This window comes from Schistocerca nitens, chromosome 12 (assembly GCF_023898315.1).
Source record: "Schistocerca nitens isolate TAMUIC-IGC-003100 chromosome 12, iqSchNite1.1, whole genome shotgun sequence".
Lineage (NCBI taxonomy): Eukaryota > Metazoa > Arthropoda > Insecta > Orthoptera > Acrididae > Schistocerca > Schistocerca nitens.
The window spans coordinates 142,649,565-142,674,287 of NC_064625.1; the positions used below are offsets into that span (position 1 = coordinate 142,649,565).

Below are 24,723 nucleotides of genomic sequence, written 5' to 3' on the forward strand. Positions count from 1 at the left end.
TCATCAGAATCACAGAACTTGGGATCAGTATCTTCATATTTTTCAAAACATTCTGAATGAACTTCCTAATGATTCAACTTCTTTACCGCCTATATTGACATTAAAAAATAAAGCACCGATTAATCGCATTTCTGAAATCGTTCCTTTTCCGCCTTCACGGAAACTGCGGCATTCTGAAGTTGTCAACCTGGCTCTACAAAATATTGCATCTGCGGCTGCTAGAAGAGAGAAATCAGCTAAGCGTCCTGGTCGTTTAAAAACTTTGTCAGTTGGTCAGAAGGTATTAATTAAGTCTCATCGTTTATCTCATAAAGGAAAAGGCTTGTGTCGCAAATTTTTTCTGCTTTATAACGGTCCATATAGGGTTCGCAAAATCATTCATGATAACACTGTCGAAGTAGAAACTCTTAAATCTCGGCGCTCTAAGGGAATACATCATATATCTAACGTAAAAATTTTTGTGGAATGATATACTTGTGAGAAACCAACAGTTTACGTAAACATGGAGAGAGTACAAGGATACCGCGCTGTGTTTTGGCGGCGGCACATACTCAAAGCAACAGTCAGTCTGCGCGCCGCACGAGGCAGTCGTTGACCGCAAACAATCACTTCCTACGTCACTCGCCTACAGCTGATCGAGCGCCCAGTGCGAATGCACTGACAGACGTAAACAAATACACAGCCTAATTTCTCCGACTAAATTCAGTATAAAGCTATAGTGACTTGATGAATTATGTTATTAACGTTCAGTATTTTTCAGGATACGGTTGTATAAAATATTTAAGACCTTCAGGTAAATTCTGTGTGTGTCCGACGTTAAGAGGACTTGCTATGGAGAAAATTTCAGGAAGAATGTAAATTCGAAAAAAAAAAGAAGTAAAAAAAAAAACAAAAAGGTAACGATTAATTGAGTTTATTTTCAGGTAACATATTTCCACTTAGGTACGTACTTTAGACGTAATTTGCTGCTCGCGATTACGTGATTCATACTTTGTGCTAAATTTCATGTTCTATGAATTTACTTGTGAAGCGACGTGCTTGCGCACATTAACTGATTTTGACAATGATTGATTAATGAATAGGGTTGTTATTTGTATATATTATGCATCGCTTGGCTGCACTGCTTTTTCACTGATGTTATATTTTTTATTATGTGCCTGCTGTGCTTATTTATTTAAGTTATAATTGTCACCTGATTAATTGTGCTGACTGTGGTTATGTATGTAAGTTATACTTTGTGATTTATCTGCTTGCGCCTTCATGTTTACTTATTAAGATGACACACGAACATTTATTTGCTTATGCTGATATGATGCTAATGACTTGTTTATTATGTAAGATACATATTTGCTGCTTTGCGTATGGATTGCATATTTATATATTTCTGTTTGTTGTCATAACTACTCTTTAATTTGGTATATAGAAATGCTGATATACTGTGTATGAACATAGAGTTTAGGTCACATTATGGTATTAATTATAGATTGTTCACTTGGCAGAGCCTCGTTGTAGGGATTGTGCTGCATCCACTTGTTGACATTCTGTTCTCTACTGGTATATTTACGCGCTATTGCATGTTTTGCTTACGCTCAGTGCCTCATATTTTTAAGATAAGAAAATGAACTGCTATAATTCTACGAACGACATTGGTACAAGAAACTGCATAGAAGTCACATGAGCTGGAGGTTTTTAGGAAGCTGTATAAATTTATGCTAATAGGAAGGAAGCAAACGACGTGACATACCAACACTAGGTTTAGACCATTGACAGTTATTACACTGCATTCTTCGTGAGCAATTGAAATAGGAAGTGACACTTGACAAGAAATACTCCACATGTTTGCTTCTGCCATGATTCTTGAAGTGGTGTACACACTGTGAAATATTATGATCATTCACACTCCGTAATCGTAATTAATTACTGAGAGTTATTCGAACTAAGTCTGTTAGAGGTCATGTACGCATTTCTTTTATTTAATGATGGACAAGGTAAACAAAATGTATCTTATAATTTATAATGAGTAGCAGATTTGGATCAGATGGATTACACGAGAGGTTGTGTGTTGACATTGTGTCTTCGGATTGTATGAGATGATGAATTGAAGTTTTACATTAGGATTTTGTCTGCACTTGTTCGAGGAGACTGACTAGAGGAAAGAGTTGTTATGGAAGTGAAATGATATTGGCAATGAGGTTATATATATCGACGTATTGAAGAGGTATGATTGAGGTATTGAGATTATGTGAAGTTGATGATTATTGGAGTTTTCGTGGACAAGAGGTAAGGTAAATGATATTGATGATCGACGTATTGAAGAGGTATTAGTGAAGTATTGAGATTATGTGATGCTGATGATTATTGGAGTTTTGGTGGATAAGAGGTGAAGTAAGTGAGGAGCATATTTTTTTTTTCGTTGGTCTATATGGAACAAGGAGGATAAAGATGGCAGACTAGAACACTAAAGTAGCAGGAAGATTGTCTACACACACACACTTTGTTAAATCACTAAGCAGTATATACTTTTTTTTTTTTTTTGGAGAGAGGAAGTAATTGCATATCTTGGCTCACTGACAGTTGTTCAGCAACCGTACAATTTGATCTGGCTTGACAAACATTGGTCTTGACATGATGACTATGACGTTGACTAACTATTATTGACGGTTATACATTGCTGCCACTACTACTTGATACACATGATGAACATAAAACTTTGACAGAATTGCATTTACACAGTTAACACTATTCAATTACACAGTAGCACTAATGTGGATGAAAGATGAGTGTGTGTGTTTTGTGTGTTTTCCTTTTATAATCCCAGAGAAGTGATCCCAACCTATCTCCTAAATATTATTTTACTTGTTTGTTGTGGCTTGCACTGACACCCATAAATATTGTAGGTTTACTGCTATTTGTGTATTGTAATAGTTAATATGACAATTATCTGATATCATTTGTGTGTTTATTATTATTTGTATGATGAACTGTCTAATTAGTGATAGGGAATATTTTGGAATGTTATTTGCACTTTTTCTACATGATTGGTGCCACTAGGACATGTTTAATTTCTGCTGATGAACTGTGTGATTAGCGATAGGGAATAGTATGGACTGTTATTTGCACTTTTTCTACATGATTGGTGCCACTAGGACATGTTTAATTTCTGCTGATGAACAGTGTGAGTGGTGAAAGTGAATTTTATGGACTGCGGTCAGCACCTGGTCAACATTACTGGGTGCCACAGATGGACTGCTTCTACCGAAATGGTGTTACTTGTTGATGTCTGCACCTGCTCAACATTGCTGGGTGCCACTGATGGACTGCTTCTACTGAAAAGATGTCACCTGTTGCTGTGTGAACCTGCTCAACATTGCTGGTGCCACTAATGGAACTGCTTATACTGAAATGGTGTTACTTGTTGATGTCTGCACCTGCTCAACATTGCTGGGTGCCACTGATGGACTGCTTCTACCGAAATGATGTCACTTGTTGGTGTCGGCACATGCTCAACATTGCTGGGTGCCACTGATGGACTGCTTCTACTGAAAAGATGTCACCTGTTGATATCTGCACCTGTTCAACATCGCTGGTGCCACTGATGGAACTGCTTATACTGAAACGGTGTTACTTGTTGATGTCTGCACCTGCTCAACATTGCTGGGTGCCACTGATGGACTGCTTCTACCGAAATGATGTCACTTGTTGGTGTCGGCACCTGCTCAACATTGCTGGGTGCCACTGATGGACTGCTTCTACTGAAAAGATGTCACCTGTTGATATCTGCACCTGTTCAACATTGCTGGTGCTACTGATGGAACTGCTTATACTGAAATGGTGTTACTTGTTGGTGTCTGCACCTATTCAACATTACTGGGTGCCACTGATGGACTGTTTCTACTGAAAAAATGTCACTTGTTGGTTTTTGCACCTGTTGACCATTGCTGGGTGCTACTGCTGGAACTGTCAACTGCTTATTCTTGAGCTATGGAAAGCGTTTATGTGAATATTTGTATAAACTGTTTTTTTTGTGTATTACTGTTTGTGAAAAGTTATGAGACTCTTACCTGCACATATTCGTCATTGCTGACGCTATTGATTGAACTGTTTAACCACATAATACTTGTGTAAACTGTTACGTAAAGTCACATGTATGAAGGAATTTGTATTGCTTACTGTATTTTATACATTAGGTTATTGAAAGGTCAGTGCAAAGCCAAAATTTTATCTAGTTATATGATATTTACGAATTAATATTATCTTTTATTTTTGTCTGTATTTTTTTTTGGCGAATTTGGTGGTATTTTCACCACCAATGCTGGCAAAAATACCATCAAATTCTAGCCTGTGGAGGAAGGGCATATGAAAGGTGGCTACACTGAGCCACAGCGCCAGAGATCGCGCTAGAGAGTATTGTTCCGCCGCCTCCACTGGCAGTGATTATTGAGAACTCGTAGTGGGCAGTGCTTTGGGAGAACTCGTGGTAGTCAGTGCTGAGATGTCGTAGTGAGGAGTGTTTGTTGAGATGAGCTAGTAGGCAGTGCTTGCTGAGATGTGATACTGAAAAGTTCTTGTTGAGATGTAATAGTAGCGAGTCGGTGTGGAGAGATTGTAATGTCTAGAGTGCTTTTCATCAATATAAATTAAGGTAACAAACTACTTTTCTTTTCTTTCTCATTATTTCAATGTCCTGAATAATGCGTCATTACAGGTTCAGTCAACAAAGCATCTGGCTTGTGTTCTTGTATTAGAGTGTAATTCTGGTTTTCTTGAGTAATTATGGTATTTCTATTTTCTTTAATTAATTCAGTATAAATGATATTTAAAATTTCTTGTGTTGTTGAAGAAGAACCGTGCCAGATGCGTACGTTGAGTCATACTTCCACACACAGAACAGTTATACTTGTGCTTTGGTTTCGTAGGTTTTATAGTTGCTGGGGACTTAATTAATTAATTGTGTTAATGAAAATTTCCATTTCATTCTTTGTTATTGTTCTATGCAGTCAGATAGCGTAATAATACTAGTCAGGGCCAACCGTTTACGAGACTTCGTAATCGGACATACAGCGACTAAAAATTAAAATTAAAATTATTTGCATTTTATTATAATTAAGCCCCCATGCAACGTATTGCCAAATGTATTGAGGTTGACGGACATCAGTTTGAGCATTTATTGCAGTAATGTGGCATTTACAGATAATCACGCTGTAACACCATTTGTTCTCAGAAATAACTTCGCCAACTGTCCGTCTAAAATTGTGAGCCATATGTTTGTGACTATTACAGCGCCATCTACCACAAAGGGAAAAATGTGGTCCAATTAAAACATTCATATTTCTTTACGTACTACACGAATATGTGATAAAATGAGGGTTCCTATTTAAAAAACGCAGTTGATATCCGTTTGACCTATGGCAGTGTCATCTAGCGGGCCCACCATAGCGCCATCTGGTTTCCCCGTTCAAGCTAGACGAGTTTCGTTCTTTGTAGTTTTTTCGTTTGACGCTTATTTCGTGAGATATTTGGCCCGGTCACGATCAATCGACTGTTTCATATGTATATTAGTGAAACATTAACAGGCACATTGTATTTATGGGTTATCAGCATACGATTAGAATACTACTACTGAATCTGAATTGGCTGCAATAACAACAAACAAGGCTCAAGGACAGAGACAGGGGGGAAGAGGAGACAGTCAGAGGGCTGGATGGAAATGGAAAGTGAGGAAAAGATGGACAGAGAGGTGGCAGGAGGAGAAGATGAACATACAAACGGGGCTGGAGATCGACAGAGAAAGGGGGAGAAAGAGCAGGATTTATATCCAATTTCCATACTTTCCCATTTAACATGACTGAGAGACAGGAATGCTTGGCTGGGAACAACTAGTTGTGAAGTATCAAAAACATAGAGAACTTGTGAATGCCTTTAATGCATGCATGATGAGTTTAGTGTATACAGTTTTGACTGCTTTTTGTGATGTTGCATGTATGCATTATTGGGAAGGCATGGGTTAATGTTCACAGATGAGTGTCCAAAGAGTTCTGACTTATCAGTTTCATAAGCCACGGCTGCAAAATACTAACACGAATTCTTTACAGACGAATGCAAAACTCGTAAAGCCGACCTCGGGGAAGATCAGTTTGGATTCCGTAGAAATGTTGGAACACGTGAGGCAATACTGATCCTACGACTTATCTTAGAGAATAGATTAAGGAAAGGCAAGCATACGTTTCTAGCATTTGTAGACTTAGAGAAAGCTTTTGACAATGATGATTGGAATACTCTGTTTGAAAACCTGAATGTGGCAGAGGTCAAATACAGGGAGTGAAAGGCTATTTACAATTTATACAGAAACCAGATGGCAGTTATAAGAATCGAGGGGCATGAAAGGGAAGCAGTGGTTGGGAAAGGAGTGAGACAGGGTTGTAGCATCTCCCCGATGTTATTCAATCTGTATATTGAGCAAGCAGTGAAGGACACAAAAGAAAAATTCGGAGTAGGAATTAAAATCCATGGAGAAGAAATACAAACTTTGAGGTTCGCCGATGACATTGTAATTCTGTCAGACAGCAAAGGACTTGGAAGAGCACCGAGCGAGGTGGCGCAGTGGTTAGACACTGGACTCGCATTCGGGAGGACGACGGTTCAATCCCGCGTCCGGCCTCCTGATTTAGGTTTTCCGTGATTTCCCTAAATCGCTCCAGGCAAATGCCGGGATGGTTCCTTTCAAAGGGCACGGCCGACTTCCTTCCCCGTCCTTCCCTAATCTGATGACACTGATGACCTCACTGTCTGGTCTCCTTCCCTCAAACCAACCAACCAACTTGGAAGAGCGGTTGAACGGAATGGACAGTGTCCTGGAAGGAGGATATAGGATGAACATCAACAAAAGCGAAACGAAGATAATGGAATGTACTCGAATTAAATTGGGTGATGGTTCGGGAATTAGTTTAGGGAATGAGACACTTAAAGCAGTAAATTAGTTTTGCTATTTGGGGAGCAAAATTACTGATGATGGTCGAAGTAGAGAGGCTATAAAATGTAGACTGGCAATGGCAAGGAAAGTGATTTTGAAGAAGAGAAATTTGTTAACATCGAGTACAGATTTAAGTGTCAGGAAGTCTTTTCTGAAAGTATTTGTATGGAGTGTAGCCATATATGAAAGTGAAACGTGGACGACAAATAGTTTAGACAAGGAGAGATAGAAGCTTTCGAAATGTGGTGCTACAGAAGAATGCTGAAGATTAGATGGGTAGATCACATAACTAGTGAGGAGGTATTGAACAGAATTGGGGAGAAGAGAAGTTTGTGGCACAACTTGACTAGAAGAAGGGATTGGTTGGTAAGACATGTTCTGAGGCATCAAGGGATCACAAATTTGGTACTGGAGGGCAGCGTGGAGGGTAAAAATCGTAGAGGGAGACCAAGAAATGAATACACTAAGCAGATTCAGAAGGATGTAGACTGCAGTAGGTACTGGGAGATGAAGAAAATTGCACAGGATAGAGTAGCATGGAGAGCTGCATCAAACCAGTCTCTGGACTGAAGACCACAACAACAACAACATTGTACTAAGTGATTAGGATGACCTTGTTACGTGGACCGGAAGGTAGTACTCACCGTGAGGTTGATGGTGACGCTGCCCTCGAAGGTGAAGGGCGGCCCGGCGGCGTCCAGGTGGGGCAGGATCTCCAGCTGGTAGGAGGTGGGTTCGAACGCCGTTGGCAGGCGGTAGTCGCCGCCATCTGCCGTGGCGGGCCGTCCACACACCGCCACAGCTGCCAGCAGCAGCCACGTCCAAGCCATGCCTCAGAACAACCTGCGCGACAGCGTAATGAAGTCAGATGGGTCAATTTCTACCGCACTGAGAGAGAGAGATCTGTCACAGTGCTATCTTTTTGCATCACTAAACTGTCTGTTGGCTTTTGCGACTTGGTAAATGTTTGCAATTACCGGTTGTTCAGAAAAAGACGGTCGTGTGAAACCCAGCTCGCGCTATTCGTCCACGAGACTCAGAGGGCCATAGACACGGGTTCACAGGTAGATGCCGTGTTTCTTGACTTCCGCAAGGCGTTCGTTACAGTTCCTCACAGTCGTTTAATGAACAAAGTAACAGCATATGGACTATCAGACCAGCTGTGTGATTGGATTGAAGAGTTCCTAGATAACAGAACGCAGCATGCCATTCTCAATGGAGAGAAGTCTTCCGAAGTGAGAGTAATTTCAGGTGTGCCGCAGGGGAGTGTCGTAGGACCGTTGCTATTCAGAATATACATAGATGACCTTGTGGATAACATCGGAAGTTCACTGAGGCTTTTTGCAGATGATGCTGTGGTATATCGAGAGGTTGTAACAATGGAAAATTGTACTGAAATGCGGGAGGATCTGCAACGAATTGACGCATGGTGCAGGGAATGGCAATTGAATCTCAATGTAGACAAGTGTAATGTGCTGCGAATACATAGAAAGAAAGATCCTTCATCATTTAGCTACAAAATAGCAACTGGAAGCAGTTAATTCCATAAATTATCTGGGAGTACGCATTACAAGTGATTTAAAATGGAATGATCATATAAAGTTGATCGTCGGTAAAGCACATGCCAGACAGATTCATTGGAAGAATCCTAAGGAAATGCAATCCGAAAACAAAGGAAGTAGGTTACAGTACGCTTGTTCGCCCACTGCTTGAATACTGCTCAGCAGTGTGGGATCCGTACCAGATAGGGTTGATAGAAGAGATAGAGAAGATCCAACGAAGAGCAGCGCGCTTCGTTACAGGATCACTTAGTAATCGCGAAAGCGTTACGGAGATGATAGATAAACTCCAGTGGAAGACTGTGCAGGAGAGACACTCAGTAGCTCGGTACGGGCTTTTGTTAAACTTTCGAGAACATACCTTCACCGAGGAGTCAACCAATATATTGCTCCCTCCTACGTATATCTCGCGAAGAGACCATGAGGATAAAATCAGAGAGATTAGAGCCCACACAGAAGCATACCGACAACTTCTTTCCACTTTCAATACGAGACTGGAATAGAAGGGAGAACCGATAGAGGTTCTCAGGGTACCCTCCGCCACACACCGTCAGGTGGCTTGCGGAGTATGGATGTAGATGTAGATGATCAAAAAGTCAGTATTAATACGAAAACTTAATAAACCACGGAGCCGGCCGGTGTAGCCGAACAGCTCTAGGCGCTTCAGTCTGGAGCCGCGCGACCGCTACGGTCGCAGGTTCGAATCCTGCCTCGAGCATGGATGTGTGTGATGTCCTTAGGTTAGTTAGGTTTAAGTAGCTCTAGGGGACTGATGACCCTAGATGTTAAGTCCCATAGTGTTCAGAGCCATTTTAAACCACGGAATAATGTAGACAGAGAGGTAAAAATTGACACACACGCTTGGAATGACATGGGGTTTTATTAGAACCAAAGAAAATACTCCATATTGCTGCACGCGTGAGAGATCTCTTGCGCGCGTCGTTTGGTGATGATTGTGTGCTCAGGCGCCACTTTCGTCATGCTTGGCCTCCCAGGTCCCCAGACCTCAGTCCGTGCGATTACTGGCTTTGGGGTTACCTGAAGTCGCAAGTGTATCGTGATCGACGGACATCTCTAGGGATGCTGAAAGAGAACATCCGACGCCAATGCCTCACCATAACTCCGAACACGCTTTACAGTGCTGTTCACATTATTCCTCGACTACAGATATTGTTGAGGAATGGTGGTGAACATATTGAGCATTTCCTGTGAAGGACAACATCTTTGTTTTGTCTTACTTTGTTATGCTAATTATTGCTATTCTAATCAGATGAAGCGCCATCTGTCGGACATTTTTTGAACTTCTGTATTTTTTTGTTCTAATAAAACCCCATGTCATTCCAAGCATGTATGGCAATTTGTAGCTCTGTATCTACATTATTCCATGATTTATTTAATTTTCAAATTTATACTGACTTTTCGATCATCCGGTACGAATGTGGTTTGTTACGTCTGATAAAAAAGGAAGAAGAAACGTTTATTTCGTAAACAATTCATCTTACTTCCAAACACAATCTCCTCTGAGACATATACGCTATGTCATCAAAAGTATCTGAACAGCTAGCTGGAAATGACTGACAAGTTCGTGGCGCCCTCCATCGGTAATGCTGGAATTTAATATGGAATTGGCCCACTCTTAGCCTCGATGACAGCTTCCACTCTCGCAGGCATACGTTCAATCAGGTGCTGGAAGGTTTCTTGGGGAATGGCAGCCCATTCTTCACGGAGTGCTGCACTGAGGAGAGGTATCGATGTCGGTCGGTGAGGCCTGGCACGAACTCGGCGTTCCAAAACATCCCAAAGGTGGTCTAGAGGGTTCCGGTCAGGACTCTGTGGCGGCCAGTCCATTACAGGGGTGTTATTGTCGTGCAGCCACTCTGCCACAAGCCGTGCGTTATGGACAGGTGCACGATCGTGTTGAAAGATGCAATCGCCATCCCCGAATTGATCTTCATCAGTGGGAAGCAAGAAGGTGCTTAACTCATCAATGCAGGCCTGTGATGTGATAGTGCCACTCAAAACAACAAGGGGTGTAAGCCCCCTCCATGAAAAACACGACCACACCATAACAGCACCGCCTCCGAATTTTACTGCTGGCGCTACACGTGCCGGCAGATGACGTTCACCGGGTATTCGCCATACCCACTCCCTGTCATCAGATTGTCACATTATGTACCGTGATTCGTGATTCCACACAAAGTTTTTCCACTGTTCAATCGTCCAATGTTTACGCTCCTTACACCAAGCGACGCAGTCATCTGGCATTTACCAGCGTGATGTGTGGCTTATGAGCAGCCGTTCGACCATGAAATCCAAGTTTTCTCACCTCCCGCCTAACTGTCACAGTACTTGCAGTGGATCCTGATGCAGTGTGGAATTCCTGTGTGATGGTCTGGATATATGTCTGCCTATTACACATTACGATCCTCCTCAACTATCGGCGGTCTCTGCCAGTCAACAGATGAGGTCGACCTGTACACTTTTGTGCTGTACGGGTCCCTTCACGTTTGCACTTCACTATCACATCGGAAACAGTGGACCTAGGGATGTTTAGGAGTGTGGAAATCTCGTGTACAGACGTATGACACAAGTGTCACCCAATCACCTCACCACGTTCGAAGTCCATGAGTTCCGCGGAGCGCCTCATTCTGCTCTCTCACGATGTCTAATGACTACTGAGGTCGCTGATATGGAGTACCTGGCAGTAGGTGGCAGCACAATGGACCTAATATGAAAAACGTATGTTTTTGATCACATAGTGTACCTCCGAAATTGAATCACTGTACGTTACGTAGTTGGGGAGATATGGCGTTCTAGACCACTAGTTCGTGTCCTTAAAGAATCGCTGTCAGGAGACGTTTTTGGACATAATAACATGTGATTAATATTTAATCCTTTATACTGAAGGTTTAAACCAAAACCGATAGTCATAATATTCAATAATATTGACAATATTTCCCGGATGCTCGATGATACCGACAGTCTGGGAGTGAGATTGCGCAATAATGTTGACAACCTGAAAAACTTTGGAAAAATATTACACCGCCTGCGAATATCGTTCCATTTGTGGGCAGCATTAACATCATATTTGACTGTTCTTCGCATTATATCGTCCCTCTCTCCTTTATATGTGTCGATTCTTTTTCATGCGAGTTTTCGGACGATCGTTTGAGAGGCTAGTTTAATATGCTGACAATCGTGAAATGCGCTACGTAGCCAAAAATAATTTGAATTAGTTTTTTGCGGAAGTTCGCTTCTTAATACAAATACGCTCCCAGCGTATGCTATACACGTATCTTGAGCAAAAATGTATAAATTTTGCCCGCTACTCCATATCAGCGACCTCAGTAGTCATTAGACATCGTGACAGAGCAGAATGGGACGCTCTGTGGAACTTACGGACGTCGAACGTGTTCAGGTGATTGGGTGTCACTTGCATCATACATCTGTAAGCAAGATTTCCACATTCCTAAACATCCTTAGGTCCACTGTTTCCTATGTGATAGTGAAGCGGAAACGTGGACACGTACAGCACAAAAGCGTACAGGCCGACCTCGTCTGTTGACTGACAGAGACCGCCGACAGTTGAAGAGGGTCGTAATGTGTAATAGGCAGACATCTATCCAGACCGTCACACAGCAATTCTAAACTGCATCAGGATCCACTGCAAGTACTATGACAGTTAGGTGGGAGGTGAAAAAACTTGGATATCATGGTCGAGCGGCTGCTCATAAGCCGCACATCGCACCAGTAAAAACGACTGCGTCGCTTGGTGCAAGGAGCGTAAGCATTAAACGATTCAACAGTGGAGAAACCTCGTGTTGAGTGACGAATCACGGTACACAATGTGGCGACCAGATGGCAGGGTGTGGGCATGGCGAAAGCCCTGTGAACGTCATCTGCCGGCGTGTGTAGTGCCAACAGTAAAATTCGGAGGCGGTGGTGTTATGGTGTAGTCGTGTTTTTTAAGGAGGGGGCTTGCACCCCTTGTTGTTTTGCGTGGCACTATCACAGCAGAGGGCTAGATTGATGGTTTAAGGACCTTCTTGTTTCCGACTGTTGAAGAGCAATTCGGGGATAGCGACTGCATATTTCAACACGATTGAGCACCTGTTCATAATGCACGGCCTGTGGCGGAGTGGTTACACGACAATAACATCCCTGTAATGGACTGGCCTGACTGTACTGACCTGAATCCTATAGAACACCTTTGGGATGTTTTGGAACGCCGACTTCGTGCCAGGCCTCACCGACCGACATCGATACATCTCCTCAGTGAAGAATGGGCTGCCATTCCTCAAGAAACCTTCCAGCTCCAGATTGAACGTATGCTTGCGACAGTGGAAGCTGTCATCAAGGCTATGGGTGGGACAACACCATAGTGAATTCTAGCATTACCGATGGTGGAGGCCACGAACTTGTAAGTCATTTTCAGCCAGGTGTCCGGATACTTTTGATCACATAGTGCACATTCAGTGGTATATGTGAATACTGTCTACAAAACGTGTTGCGGCTAGAGTTAGTAGTAAAGAGGTAATACATGAAAACGTTGTGTCTGGCACTGATGTTATACTACATCAATAGCGAAACTGTAGTAAGCCACAAACTTTTTTTTATTCCTCCTTTGGTTGATGTCAGCGAGAAGACATTTCGTAAAGGTTTGAAATTAGGTGTAAAGTTTTTGGTAGGCACTAGGTGCTCTCATCCTCAAATACCGGATGGATGTAATCCGGTTATTTGCGCGCCAGCATTTATGGTGTCTCAAGACAAATATACGGTTTCCAACTGTAATACTTGGTGTTACTGTGTTAAAATTTCAACATAAAGTATTATGTTCAGATTATAAGAGCATTTTAAGGTTTCTAAATCGGTCACGCACTGTATGAAATATTGAAAATAAAATGTTTGTTTCCCCTGCAAGCCTTTAGAGAGGCAACTTGCAACTGGTATTGCTGTGGTGTATATTATCGGTAGTTCCCTGTAACTTACATCTATTTTTATGAGAATTGCGAAAACATTGCACCATTTTACGTTTTTTCTAGGTCGACATGTCCCAATTCCAATATTAATCGCAACGTCAAAACTGCCTCCCTTCTGTCATAGCTTCTGCTAAATCCATGCAGACCCTATTTTATTTTCCAGTCTTCTGAACATTATTTTTGTCAATAACTGAGACACATTAACTGTTCAGCTGATTGTGGGATAGTTCTCAGACTTAGCTTCCCTTGCTATCTTCGAGTTTATGTGGATGACATTTTTCCGACAGTCTGTTATGTCTCCAATCTCATGGAATTCACAAACCAACACGAATACTTGTTTGTTTGTCACTTCTCCAATGTTTTTAGAAATTCCGAGTAATTGTATCTATATCTTCTGGGTCATTTGCTCTCAGTTCTTCGAAGCTCTGTCACATCTGGTGATATTAAAAGTGATAATAGGATAATGGATTGCTACAGTAAAAAAAATATCGTTATTATCGATTGCAGATTAGACATTCAATTACAGATAATAATAATCACATGCTAAGCTATCTGCGTTCACAGCTATTTGTTTCGATAACGACAGATAGTCGTTGAAATTATGCTTCCGACTCATGAAGTAAATGCTACGAAGCGAGAGAATTTAGTCGCTATTTTCAAAGGATTTGAAACAGCTTGTGAGTCGTAATCTAAGACGTAATCGAGAAAAAAGTAGAGAAATTATGTATCATAAATATGTTTGATATCTGGAAATCTTTCAGGTAATATTGTTTGTCATATGACAGAGACAGAGAGAGAGAGAGAGAGAGAGAGAGAGAGAGACAGACAGACAGACACACAGAAATAAATTAAAAAATGCTAATGTTCGTTTGTTCAGAATTTAAAATGCCCGGAAGTTCTTCACCGGTTTCTTAGAAATTTAGCCACAACGTTGCATTCGAATACGAGAGTATTTTTATATACCTGTTTTCAAATGTATGTAATATACAAATAAATATATAACCTTCTTACCAAAAAATTCAAAAAGTACTATACCGATTTACTTCAAATTTTTACACGTTAGTGCAATAAACGTTTGGACATACGTAGGCTACATGTTTTCAATGTACGAGGTGCGGCTAGAAAAAAACCGGACTGATGCTGGAAAAAACATTTATTTACAATTATTTACAATTTCATGTTATCTCCTTCAATGTACTCTCCTCCTCGGTCTCTACACCGCTCCATACGAATTTTCCACTGTTCATAGCAATGCTGCAGATCATTTTCGGTAAGTCCATACATTACTTCCGTCGCTTTTTCTTTTAGTGCTTCAACAGTCTCAAATCTAGTTCCTTTCAAAGCTGACTTGACTTTAGGGAAAAGAAAAAAGTCACAGGGGGCCAAATCAGGTGAGTAGGGTGGATGATCTAATATGGGAATGTTGCGTTTTGCCAAAAACGTCTTCACTGACAACGCACTGTGAGCTGGGGCATTGTCTTGGTGAAAGATCCATGACTTTTTTCTCCACAAATCGTTCCGTTTTCTCCGTACTCGCTCACGTAGGGTAGCCAGGACGCTAATGTAGTAATGCTGATTCACTGTTTGTCCCTCTGGTACCCAATCAATGTGCACAATCCCTTTGATGTCAAAAAAAACAATCATCATTGCCTTGAATTTCGATTTTGACATTCATGCTTTTTTTTGTCGTGGAGAACCAGGAGTTTTCCAATGCATCGATTGGCGTTTAGTTTCGGGATCGTAAGTAAAAAACCACGATTCATCGCAAGTAATAACATTTTGTAAGAAGGTGGGATCACTTTCAATGTTTTCCAGGATGTCAGAACAAATCATTCTTCGGCGTTCCTTCTGTTCAATTGTGAGACACTTTGGAACCATTTTTGAACACACTTTGTTCATGTTGAAACTTTCATGAAGAATCTGCCTAACACTTTCCTTGTCAACTCCTGTTAACTCAGACACTGCTCTGATTGTTAAACGGCGATCTTGTCGAACAAGTTTACCGATTTTTTCAATGTTTGCATCAGTTTTTGCTGACAATGGTCTGCCAGTGCGAGTGTCATCACTGGTGTCTTCGCGGCCATCTTTAAATCGTTTAAACCACTCAAACACTTGTGTTCGCGATAAACAATCATCGCCGTACACTTGTTGTAACATTACAAACGTTTCACTTGCAGATTTTCCTAGTTTGAAACAAAATTTGATGTTAACACGCTGTTCTTTCTGTACACTCAACATTTTCCGACGCACAGACAAAACGTCAACTACTTAAAACAGACGCCACGGGCAGACAGTGCAGGAGGCAGATGAAACTCGAGCAGTAGGCGGAGCGAGAGTCACGTGACAGGCCACGCGACTTTCAGCCTTATTGCATTCGTTTTATTGTTTCACCAGTACTAGTCCGGTTTTTTTCTAGCCACACCTCGTATATAATGTATACACTACTGGCCATTAAAATTGCTACACCAAGAAGAAATGCAGATGACAAACGGGTATTCACTGAACAAAAATATTATACTAGAACTGACATGTGATTACATTTTCAACCAATTTGGGTTCATAGATCCTGAGAAATCAGTACCCAGAACAACCACCTCTGGCCGTAACAACGGCCTTTATACGCCTGGGCATAACTCTGTGACGAAACGCTCCGCTCTTCTTTGGATCTTCTACGTAGAATATCTTTTTTCCTGAGATCAGATTTTGATGAGATAAAGCCTATACGGTGCCCAAAGCTATACTAAAGTTATCTGAGAAAACCCCATGAAAATTTGTCTAGTAGTTTTGGAGATTACCATGTTCAGACAGACAAGAAAATTTTACTAAAACTTTAAATTACAATATCTTTTTTCCTTGATATGCGTTTGATGAAATGAAGCCCGTACGCTGCCCCAAGCTACGCTGAAGTTGTCAGTGGAAAGCCCCACAGAAATTTCGAGTAGTTTTGGGGATGAGCGTGTCAAAACACAGCTGAGTCAATCCCCCTTCCCCCCTCCCTGTATAAGGCTTCTACAAATTTGTTCCATCTTCGTTTAACAACTAAGGATGCCAAATGTATGAGCGATTCGCCATGAAGTTCTCATCAAGCATTAAAAAAATTAACTACAGCGTCGCGTCGACGATGGCGTCATTAGAGACTTAGCCAAAGATCGGATTGGGGGTAGGATGCGGGGAGGAAATTGGCAATGGCCTTTTCAAAGGCAACATCCCAGCATTCGTCTTCAGGAATTACACCATGACGGAAAGCCTGAACTTGGGTGACAGAGGTTTTGAACCATCGTTCTTCTGTATGCGAGTCCGGTGTACTGACCAGGCGTTTCCAGGTGCGGTAGGCAAGAAACCGGGGTGAAGTACAAGGCTGTTGCACAAGACTATAGGCGGCAATTAAGCTTCTGTATGAAATATATTCGCATTTGCAAATATAGACAACCATCAGCTATGTAATGGAATAACAATGAAAATTTTGCCGAACCAGATCTCGAACCCGGGTTTCCAGCTTATTGCGTGCTGTCGCCTTACCATCAGACTATCCAAGCACGACTCACGGCCATGTGTCTACAGCCCGCATTCCTACATTCGTTATGTATTTTCCGTACAGGGAGACATTTTAACTGAGAAGCCAACTGCCTGTTGTTGGCAGATAAATACGATATTGCACTGCCTGTGTTGTTGAGAAGTACAATGGACGCATGCACGTCCGAACGAACTTTGCACCGCACTTCTGAACAACACGGGTATTGCAATATCGTAGTTAATCCTCTCTCGCCATGAGACAGCACTAACTGTAAGGCCCAAGTGATTATCGCCAGTGTGCAGATATCAGTTATCAAGCACTCACTTAACAAAAAAACTTGAAAAGGTTACTCGACAGCTTGAACTACATTAGTGCATATCACGCGGAATCCACATTTCCGCCCATTTAAAACATATTACCAACCTTTGACCGCTAAGACATCTTATCAACGTCTGATGCAATCTCGTGCGGCTTATTTTCAGTTAGAATTCGTTATAGATAATTGCATCATCTGCAAAAAAGTCTGTGGTTACTACTAATGTTATCTGCAACGTCATTAATACACTACTGGCCATTAAAATTGCTACACCAAGAACAAATGCAGATGATAAACGGATAAATTGGACAAATATATTATACTAGAACTGACACGTGATTACATTTTCATGCAATTTGGGGGCATAGATCCTGAGAAATCAGTACCCAGAACAACCACCTACGGCCGTAATAACGGCCTTGATACGCCTGGGCATTGAGTCAAACAGAGCTTGGATGGTGTGTACAGGTACAGCTGCCCATGCAGCTTCAAGACGATACCACAGTTCATCCAGAGTAGTGACTGGCGTATTGTGACGGGCAAGTTTCTCGGCCACCATTGACCAGACGTTTTCAATTGGTGAGAGATCTGGAGAATGTGCTGGCCAGGGCAGCAGTCGAACATTTTCTGTATCGAGAAAGGCCCGAACAGGACCTGCAACATGCTGTCGTGCATTATCGTGCTCAAATGTAGGGTTTCGCAGGGATCGAATGAAGGGTAGAGCCACGGGTCGTAACACATCTGAAATGTAACGTCCACTGTTTTTTTGGCCTTTAGACCGCTTTTTTTATTTTTTTGAACAGCTTTTTTGCATTCCGTTTTTTGTTTTTTTTCTCTTTTTTATTTTTTATTTTTTTTATTTTTTATTTTTTAATGTAGTGGACCGGTGGGGGCTCGGGGGCCAAAGTGGGCAGGGGTCGAAACCCGAGGCCTGGCCACAGTGTCCCCCTCACCACCACCGATCCTGTGGTGCTTAGGGAAGTGGGAGACACAGGAATCGACAGTAGTGGGAGGCGTTGTTATTTATTTATTTGCATGTGTTTTTGTAATATTCACTAATATCATGAAATTATGTGAACACATCGGCCAAAGAGAAAAGAAATATAAATTCTGGTTAAAGAAAAAGGAAAAAGGAAAAGCAAAAAGAACTAAAATCCGTGCAATCTGCGACGCGCTCTCCTATCCGCGGAGGTCAGAAGTAGAATAGATCGTAGGCGGTTGAAAATCAGACACCGCCGCTGTTCAAAGTGCCATCAATGCGAACGTCACCGAGACGTGTAACCAATGGCACGCCATACCATCACTCCAGGTGATACGCCAGTATGGCGATGACCCTCATGATGCTGTAAACAGAACCTGGATTCATCCGAAAAAATGACGTTTTGCCATTCGTGCACCCGGGTTCGTCGTCGAGTACACCATCGCAGGCGCTCCTGTCTGTGATGCAGCGTCAAGGGTAACCGCAGCCACGGTCTGTGAGCTGATAGTCCATGCTGCCGATGGTTATTGTCTTGCAGACGTCCCCATCTGTTGACTCAGGGATCGAGACGTGGCTGCACGATTCGTTACAGCCACTCGGATAAGATGCCTGTCATCTCGACTGCTAGTGATACGAGGCCGTTCGGATCCAGGACGGCGTTCCGTATTATCCTCCTGGACCCACGAATTCCATATTCTGCTAACAGTCATTGGATCTCGAGCAATGCGAGCAGCAATGTCGCGATACGATAAACCGCAATCGCGATAGGCTACAATCCGACCTTTATCAAAGTCGGAAACGTGATGGTACGCATTCCTCCTCCTTACACGAGGCATCACAACAACGTTTCACCAGGCAACGCCGGTCAACTGCTGTTTGTGTATGAGAAATCCGTTGGAAACTTTCCTCATGTGAGCACGTTGTGGGTGTCGCCACCGGCGCCAACGTGTGAATGCTCTGAAAAGGTAATCATTTGCATATCACAGCATCTTCTTCCTGTCGATTAAATTTCGCGTCTTTAGCACGTCATCTTCATGATGTAGCAATTTTAATGGCCAGTAGTGTAGGTTACGCCCCTTTTAGTTTCAATTATTGTTTATTTTTTGTTTTGATTGTTGTATTGCTTTTCTTTGATGACAATAAACAGATAAATACCTAATTTGTGGAAATCAGAAGAAAAAGAGTAATTCAGGGAGAAATGGGTTAAAGCAGGTGCTCGAACTGTCGGCCCTCTGACGCGACACAAGCTTTGTTACTCCTTGAAAGATTCCTGGCCTTGCCCCGATGTGATTGGCGGCATGCTGAAAGCGATCCATTAATTCCTCTTCGTTTCTAGGTGGTTCACGTCCGGGTGGCTGAACTAGAACCTCGAAGAACCGCCACAGGGAAAAGTCCGGTGGCGTGAGGTCTGGTGACCGCGGGGCCCCATGTCCTACGAGCACCTCTGCCAATTACGCGGCCGTCGAAGATTTCATTTAAATATCTGCGCACAGCACGACTGTTCTGTGCGGGCGCCCCACCATGCTGTAACGACATGCGTAGCCGTATGTCCAGGGGAACATATTCCAGCAGGCGGGGTAGAGTTTCTTGCGCAAAGTGAAGGTAATTTGCCCCGGTAAGTCGGGTGGTAAAATGGACCGGCCCAATCAGATGGGCCCGCATCTCGTGGTCGTGCGGTAGCGTTCTCGCTTCCCACGCCCGGGTTCCCGGGTTCGATTCCCGGCGGGGTCAGGGATTTTCTCTGCCTCGTGATGGCTGGGTGTTGTGTGATGTCCTTAGGTTAGTTAGGTTTAAGTAGTTCTAAGTTCTAGGGGACTGATGACCATAGATGTTAAGTCCCATAGTGCTCAGAGCCATTTGAACCAATCAGATGGTCACCCACAATACTTGCTCAAAGGATTGGAAAAGGGCACAGGTGATCCCCGTTTTCAAGAAGGGACGTCGAACAGATGTGCAGAACTATAGACCTACATCTTTAACGTCGATTAGTTGTAGAATTTTGGAACACGTATTATGTTCGAGTATAATGACTTTTCTGGAGACTAGAAATCTACCCTGTAGGAATCAGCATGGGTTTCAAAAAGATCGTGTGAAACGCAGCTCCCGCTATTCGTCCACGAGCCTCAGAGGGCCATAGACACGGTTTCCCAGGTAGATGCCGTGTTTCTTGACTTCCGCAAGCCGTTCGATACAGTTCCCCACAGTCGTTTAATGAACAAAGTAAGAGCATATGGACTATCAGACCAATTGTGTGATTCGACTGAAGAGTTCCTAGATAATAGAACGCAGCATGTCATTCTCAATGGAGAGAAGTCTTCCGAAGTAAGAGTGATTTCAGGTGTGCCGCAGGGGAGTGTCGTAGGACCGTTGCTATTCACAATATACATAAATGACTTGGTGGATAACATCGGAAGTTCACTGAGGCTTTTTGCAGATGATGCTGTGGTATATCAACAGGTTGTAACAATGGAAAATTGTACTGAAATGCAGGAGGATCTGCAACGAATTGACGCATGGTGCATGGAATGGCGATTGAATCTCAATGTACACAAGTGTAATATACTCCGCAAGCCACCTGACGGTGTGTGGCGGAGGGTACTTTGAGTACCTCTATCGGTTCTCCCTTCTATTCCATTGTTCGTGGAAAGAAAGATTGTCGGTATGCCTCTGTGTGGGCTCTAATCTCTCTGATTTTATCCTCATGGTCTCTTCGCGAGATATACGTAGGAAGGAGCAATATACTGCTTGCCTCCTCGGTGAACTCGAAACTCCAACGAAAGCCCGTACCGAGCTACTGAGCGTCTCTCTTGCAGAGTCATCCAGTGGAGTTTATCTATCATCTGCGTAACGCTTTCGCGATTACTAAATGATCCTGTAACGAAGCGCGCTGCTCTCCGTTGGATCTTCTCTATCTCTTCTATCAACCCTATCTGGTACGGATCCCACACTGGCGAGCAATATTCAAGCAGTGGGCGAGCAAGTGTAGTGTAACCTACTTCCTTTGTTTTCGGATTGCATTTCCTTAAGATTCTTCCAATGAATCTCAGTTTGACATCTGCTTTACCGACGATTAATTTCATATGGTCATTCCATTTTAAATCACTCCTAATGCGTACTCCCAGATAATTTATGGAATTAACTGCTTCCAGTCGCTGACCTGCTATATTGTAGCAAAATGATAAGGGATATATCTTTATATGTATTCGCAGCACATTACACTTGTCTACATTGAGATTCAATTGCCATTCCCTGCACCATGCGCCAATTCGTTGCAGATCCTCCTACATTTCATTACAATTTTCCATTGTTAGAACCTCTCGATATACCACTTCTGTTGTACTCGATCAATGCCCGTCAGTTACTACAAACTGCGAACCCTCTAACAGGAAGCCACGAATCCAGTCACGTAACTGAGACGATATTCCATAAGCACGCAATTTCACTACAAGCCTCTTGTGTGGTACGCTGTCAAAAGCGTTTTTGGAAATCGAGAGATACGGAATCAATTTGATATCCCTTGTCGACAGCACTCAACACCTCGTGTGTGTAAAGAGCTAGTTGTGTTTCACAAGAACGATGTTTTCTAAATCCGTGTTGACTGTGCATCAATACACCGTTCCCCTCGGGGTAATTCATAATGTTCGAACGCAATATCTGTTCCCAAATTCTGCTGCATATTTACGTTAATGATACAGGCCTGTAATTTAGTGGATTGCTCCTGCTTTCTTAATGAACTTCAACGACTTCACTTCGATAGTGATGAAGCAGGGGAAGCAGATGTGAGGTTGTGGCTCCGTCAACAAATTCAAACATTCTACAAGGACGGCGTCATCATTCCGGTGTCTCGTTGGCAGAAATTTTTTAGTCTAGGAAAGTATGTTGAGAAATAAATATGTAGACATGAACAATCAAGGTGTAAAATGTTAATAGCGTTTGTTTTAATTAGAAAGCTTTCCAAGTTTTCAGTGAAATGTTCGGAGGTATTACTTTTCAGTGCTTTTTGAAACTAAAGAAATTCACACAGTGCGCGGACAAATTTGATTATTTTGCCGACTGGAAAGCTTTCGGTTACCCGATGTTTCGGTTGACCAGTATCCGTACAATAGATGTCCAACTGTATATCACATTCTCTCGCCTCGAAAAATTCAGTATTTTTCGTGAGATAACTCAGAGAAGGACGGAAGGAAGAAAGATAAGATAACGAGTTTAACGCCCCATTGACAGTGCGGTCATTACAGACGGAGCTACGGAAGTAACAACTGATCAGGGAGAAAGGTGTGAGAGGGAGGGGCAAAAAACTGCTGCATAAAAATCGGGGAAATTACGGGCCAGCTGAAGGAAGGCAGAAAAAAATTGGCGTGGTTTTAGATGACGATCAGTTTGCATTTAGTGCAGGTAAAAGCACCAAAGACGCAATTCCGATGTTGCACTTGTTTAGAAAAGACACGTTCATAGAATTAATCGTCTTAGAAAAAGCTATCCACAAACTGAAATAGTGCTAAATATCCAGGAGCATGAGTAAGCTATAGGGAAAGACACGTAAAATAGATAACATAAAAGAATGTAGACGGAACAATGACAGTGGAAGTTCAAGAACCATGTGCTTGGATTACAAACGCTATAGTGATCAATCTCTTCATCGGAGAAGCAATGGCAGAATTAAAAAAAGTCTCACGACTATGATTAAAATTCAGGCTGAAAGAATATAAATGGTAAGAATCGGTAACGAAATAGTTACCCTTAGCGAAAATGAAGAAGAATTACAGGACGTGTTGAATGGCTTGAACAGTCCAATGAGTACTGAATATGGACAGCGAATAAACGGAAGAAAGATGAAAGTAATGAGGAGTAGCAGCAATGACATCAGCCGTAAAATTAACGTTACAATTACGGACCACGAAGTAGATGAAATTAAGGAATTCTGATACCTTCAAAGCAAAATAACACATGGTGGACTTAAAAAGGGAAGCAAAAACAGACTAGCACAAGCAAACAGGGCATTCTTGGACAAGAAGCTTTTACAAGTAGCAAACAGTGGCTACAATTTTGAAGCAAATTTCTGAGAATGTACTTTTGGAGTACAGCATTACATGGCAGTGAAACGTGGACGATGGGAAAATGGGAACAGAGGAGAATCTAACAGTTGGAAATGGACAAAAGAAAACGATGTACTGCGAAGAATTATCCGAACGGGATGGAAATCGGTAGATGTAATGCACATATACAGACAGAAAAATGATTAAAATTTCAGGAAAAATGAATGACTTACTGAAGAGAAAGAACTTCTCAAAATGAGCAAGTGAATAACGCGTTGGTTCACTTCTGGCTCTTATGCAAATATTTATTCGGCTTGGCATCGATTGATTAGAGCTATTGAAAGTAATTATGAGGGATATCGTGCCAAATTCTGTCTAATTGGAGCTGGTTGCATCAGACGTTTGAAACTGGTGAGAGATCGAGTCTTTAAGGAATCGGGGTGGGGTATTACTGATAAGGTGAGAAATGAAGGGGTTTTCCGCAGAATTGAAGGGAAGAACAAATGGGAAACACTGACAAGAAAGCACACATTGATAGGGCATGTAATAAAGTGTCAGGGAATAACCTTCACAGTACTCAAGGAAGCTGTAGTGTTAAAACTGTAGAGGAAGACAAAGGGTGATATACATCCAACAAACAACGGAGTCTCTTGGGTGCAAGAGCCACTCGCAAGCGAAGAGGTTGACACAGGAGAGAAATTCGTTGCAGGCCAGTTCAAAATCTTCACAAGACCGACAACTTGGGAAAACGGGAACCTTAGGTGTCTTATACACTGAAGAACCAAAGAAACTGGTACACCTGCGTAATATCGTGTAGGGCCCCCGCGAGCACGCAGAAGTGCCGCAACACGACGTGGCGTGGCCTCTACTAATGTCTGAAGTAGTCTTGGAGGGCATTGACACCATGAATCATACAGGGCTGTCCATAAATCCGCAAGAGTACGACGGGGGGAGATCTCTTCTGAATAGCACGTTGCAAGGCATCCCAGATACGCTCAATAATTTTCATGTCTGGGGAGTTTGGTAGCAGCGGAAGTGTTTAAACTCTGGAGCAATTCTGGATGTGTGGGGTGAAGCATTGTCCTGCGGGAATTGCCCATGTCCGTCGGAATGCACAATGGACGTGAATAGATGCAGGTGATCAGACAGAATGCTTACGTACGTGTCACCTGTCAGAGTCGTATCTAGACGTGTCAGGGGTCCCATATCACTCCAGCTGCACACGCCCCACACCATTACAGACCCTCCACCAGTTTGAACAGTCCCCTGCTGACATGCAGGGTCCATGGATTTATGGGGTCTCCATACCCACGTCCGTCCACTCGGTACATTTTGAACCGAGACTCGTCCGACCAGGCAACATGTTTCCA

General features: G+C 42.5%; 1 protein-coding gene across 1 annotated transcript in view; it reads right to left on the reverse strand.

Moving 5' to 3' along the window:
- The window catches only part of LOC126215319 (aminopeptidase N-like), a 287,758-nt gene that overhangs the window by 245,052 nt on the left and 17,983 nt on the right, over nucleotides 1-24,723 (reverse strand). The window contains exon 2 of the mRNA XM_049942000.1: nucleotides 7,615-7,813. Within this exon, the coding sequence (XP_049797957.1) occupies nucleotides 7,615-7,800 (186 nt within the window). The 5' untranslated portion in view covers nucleotides 7,801-7,813. The remainder of the gene's footprint in view (nucleotides 1-7,614; nucleotides 7,814-24,723) is intronic.